Source organism: Epinephelus fuscoguttatus, linkage group LG12 (genome assembly GCF_011397635.1).
Source record: "Epinephelus fuscoguttatus linkage group LG12, E.fuscoguttatus.final_Chr_v1".
NCBI classification, from domain to species: domain Eukaryota; kingdom Metazoa; phylum Chordata; class Actinopteri; order Perciformes; family Serranidae; genus Epinephelus; species Epinephelus fuscoguttatus.
This window is the reverse complement of record NC_064763.1, coordinates 3,433,437-3,434,117: the sequence shown is the minus strand read 5'-3', so window position 1 is coordinate 3,434,117 and position 681 is coordinate 3,433,437. Positions and strand designations below refer to the sequence as shown.

The 681-nt window shown below is 41.7% G+C and overlaps 1 protein-coding gene across 3 annotated transcripts in view; it reads left to right on the top strand.

Moving 5' to 3' along the window:
* Positions 1-436: 436 nt before the first annotated feature.
* The window catches only part of hlcs (holocarboxylase synthetase (biotin-(proprionyl-CoA-carboxylase (ATP-hydrolysing)) ligase)), a 113,633-nt gene continuing 113,388 nt past the window's right edge, over positions 437-681 (top strand). For all 3 annotated transcript variants that reach the window (XM_049591497.1, XM_049591498.1, XM_049591496.1), the window contains exon 1: positions 437-681. This exon is cut by the window's right edge and continues 139 nt beyond it. In XM_049591497.1, coding sequence (XP_049447454.1) covers positions 554-681 — 128 coding nt within the window. In that variant the 5' untranslated portion in view covers positions 437-553.

Genomic DNA, 681 nt, shown 5'->3' with positions numbered 1-681 from the left:
AACTACACTATTAAATGAAAAAAAAAATTAATTAAACCCATTGGTATTTTAAGACATGTATATGTGATGATGATTTCTGGGTAGTATGTATATTGGAGTTATCCAGTGTCAAGTCTCTATTTGATCATGTGGCGATAAGATTATGGTAGGTAGTTTAGGCGCAGAACTGGTAACTAGCGTGCACTGGGGGCCCGTTGTGGTGGGATGGGAGGGGAGTGTCAACGGTCTGGAAGAGATACAGATGCAAAAAAGATTTATTTAAATATTTAAACAATACCGGTTTAAGATCCAGAATAAAACTTATTTCGGCCGACTAAGTTATAGTTTTTCCCCTTTTTATTTGACGGCTTTTGTTGAGCAAAATGCATGCTGTTAGACTCCGGTACAGTAGGCGGCGCACGTACCTTTAATGTTGATTTGAAGCCAGCAAGTAAAACTAAAGAATAAGAAGTTAGCCGACAGCTAGCGTTAAGCTCGCCAGTAATGTAAAGTCCGCTGTGACCAACGTTTGCTTACATGGCAAGAAGAAAGGTCATGATGGCCCGCTTCCTGTATGCTGAATAAGATGTTAATAACGTTGTGCTACGTCTATCTGTGGGTGCGCTTTCACAAGTGCTACTCGGTGCTGATCCGCAACAGCCTGTCCAGACTGAACAGCAGCAGCTTCAGCTTCAGACTCTG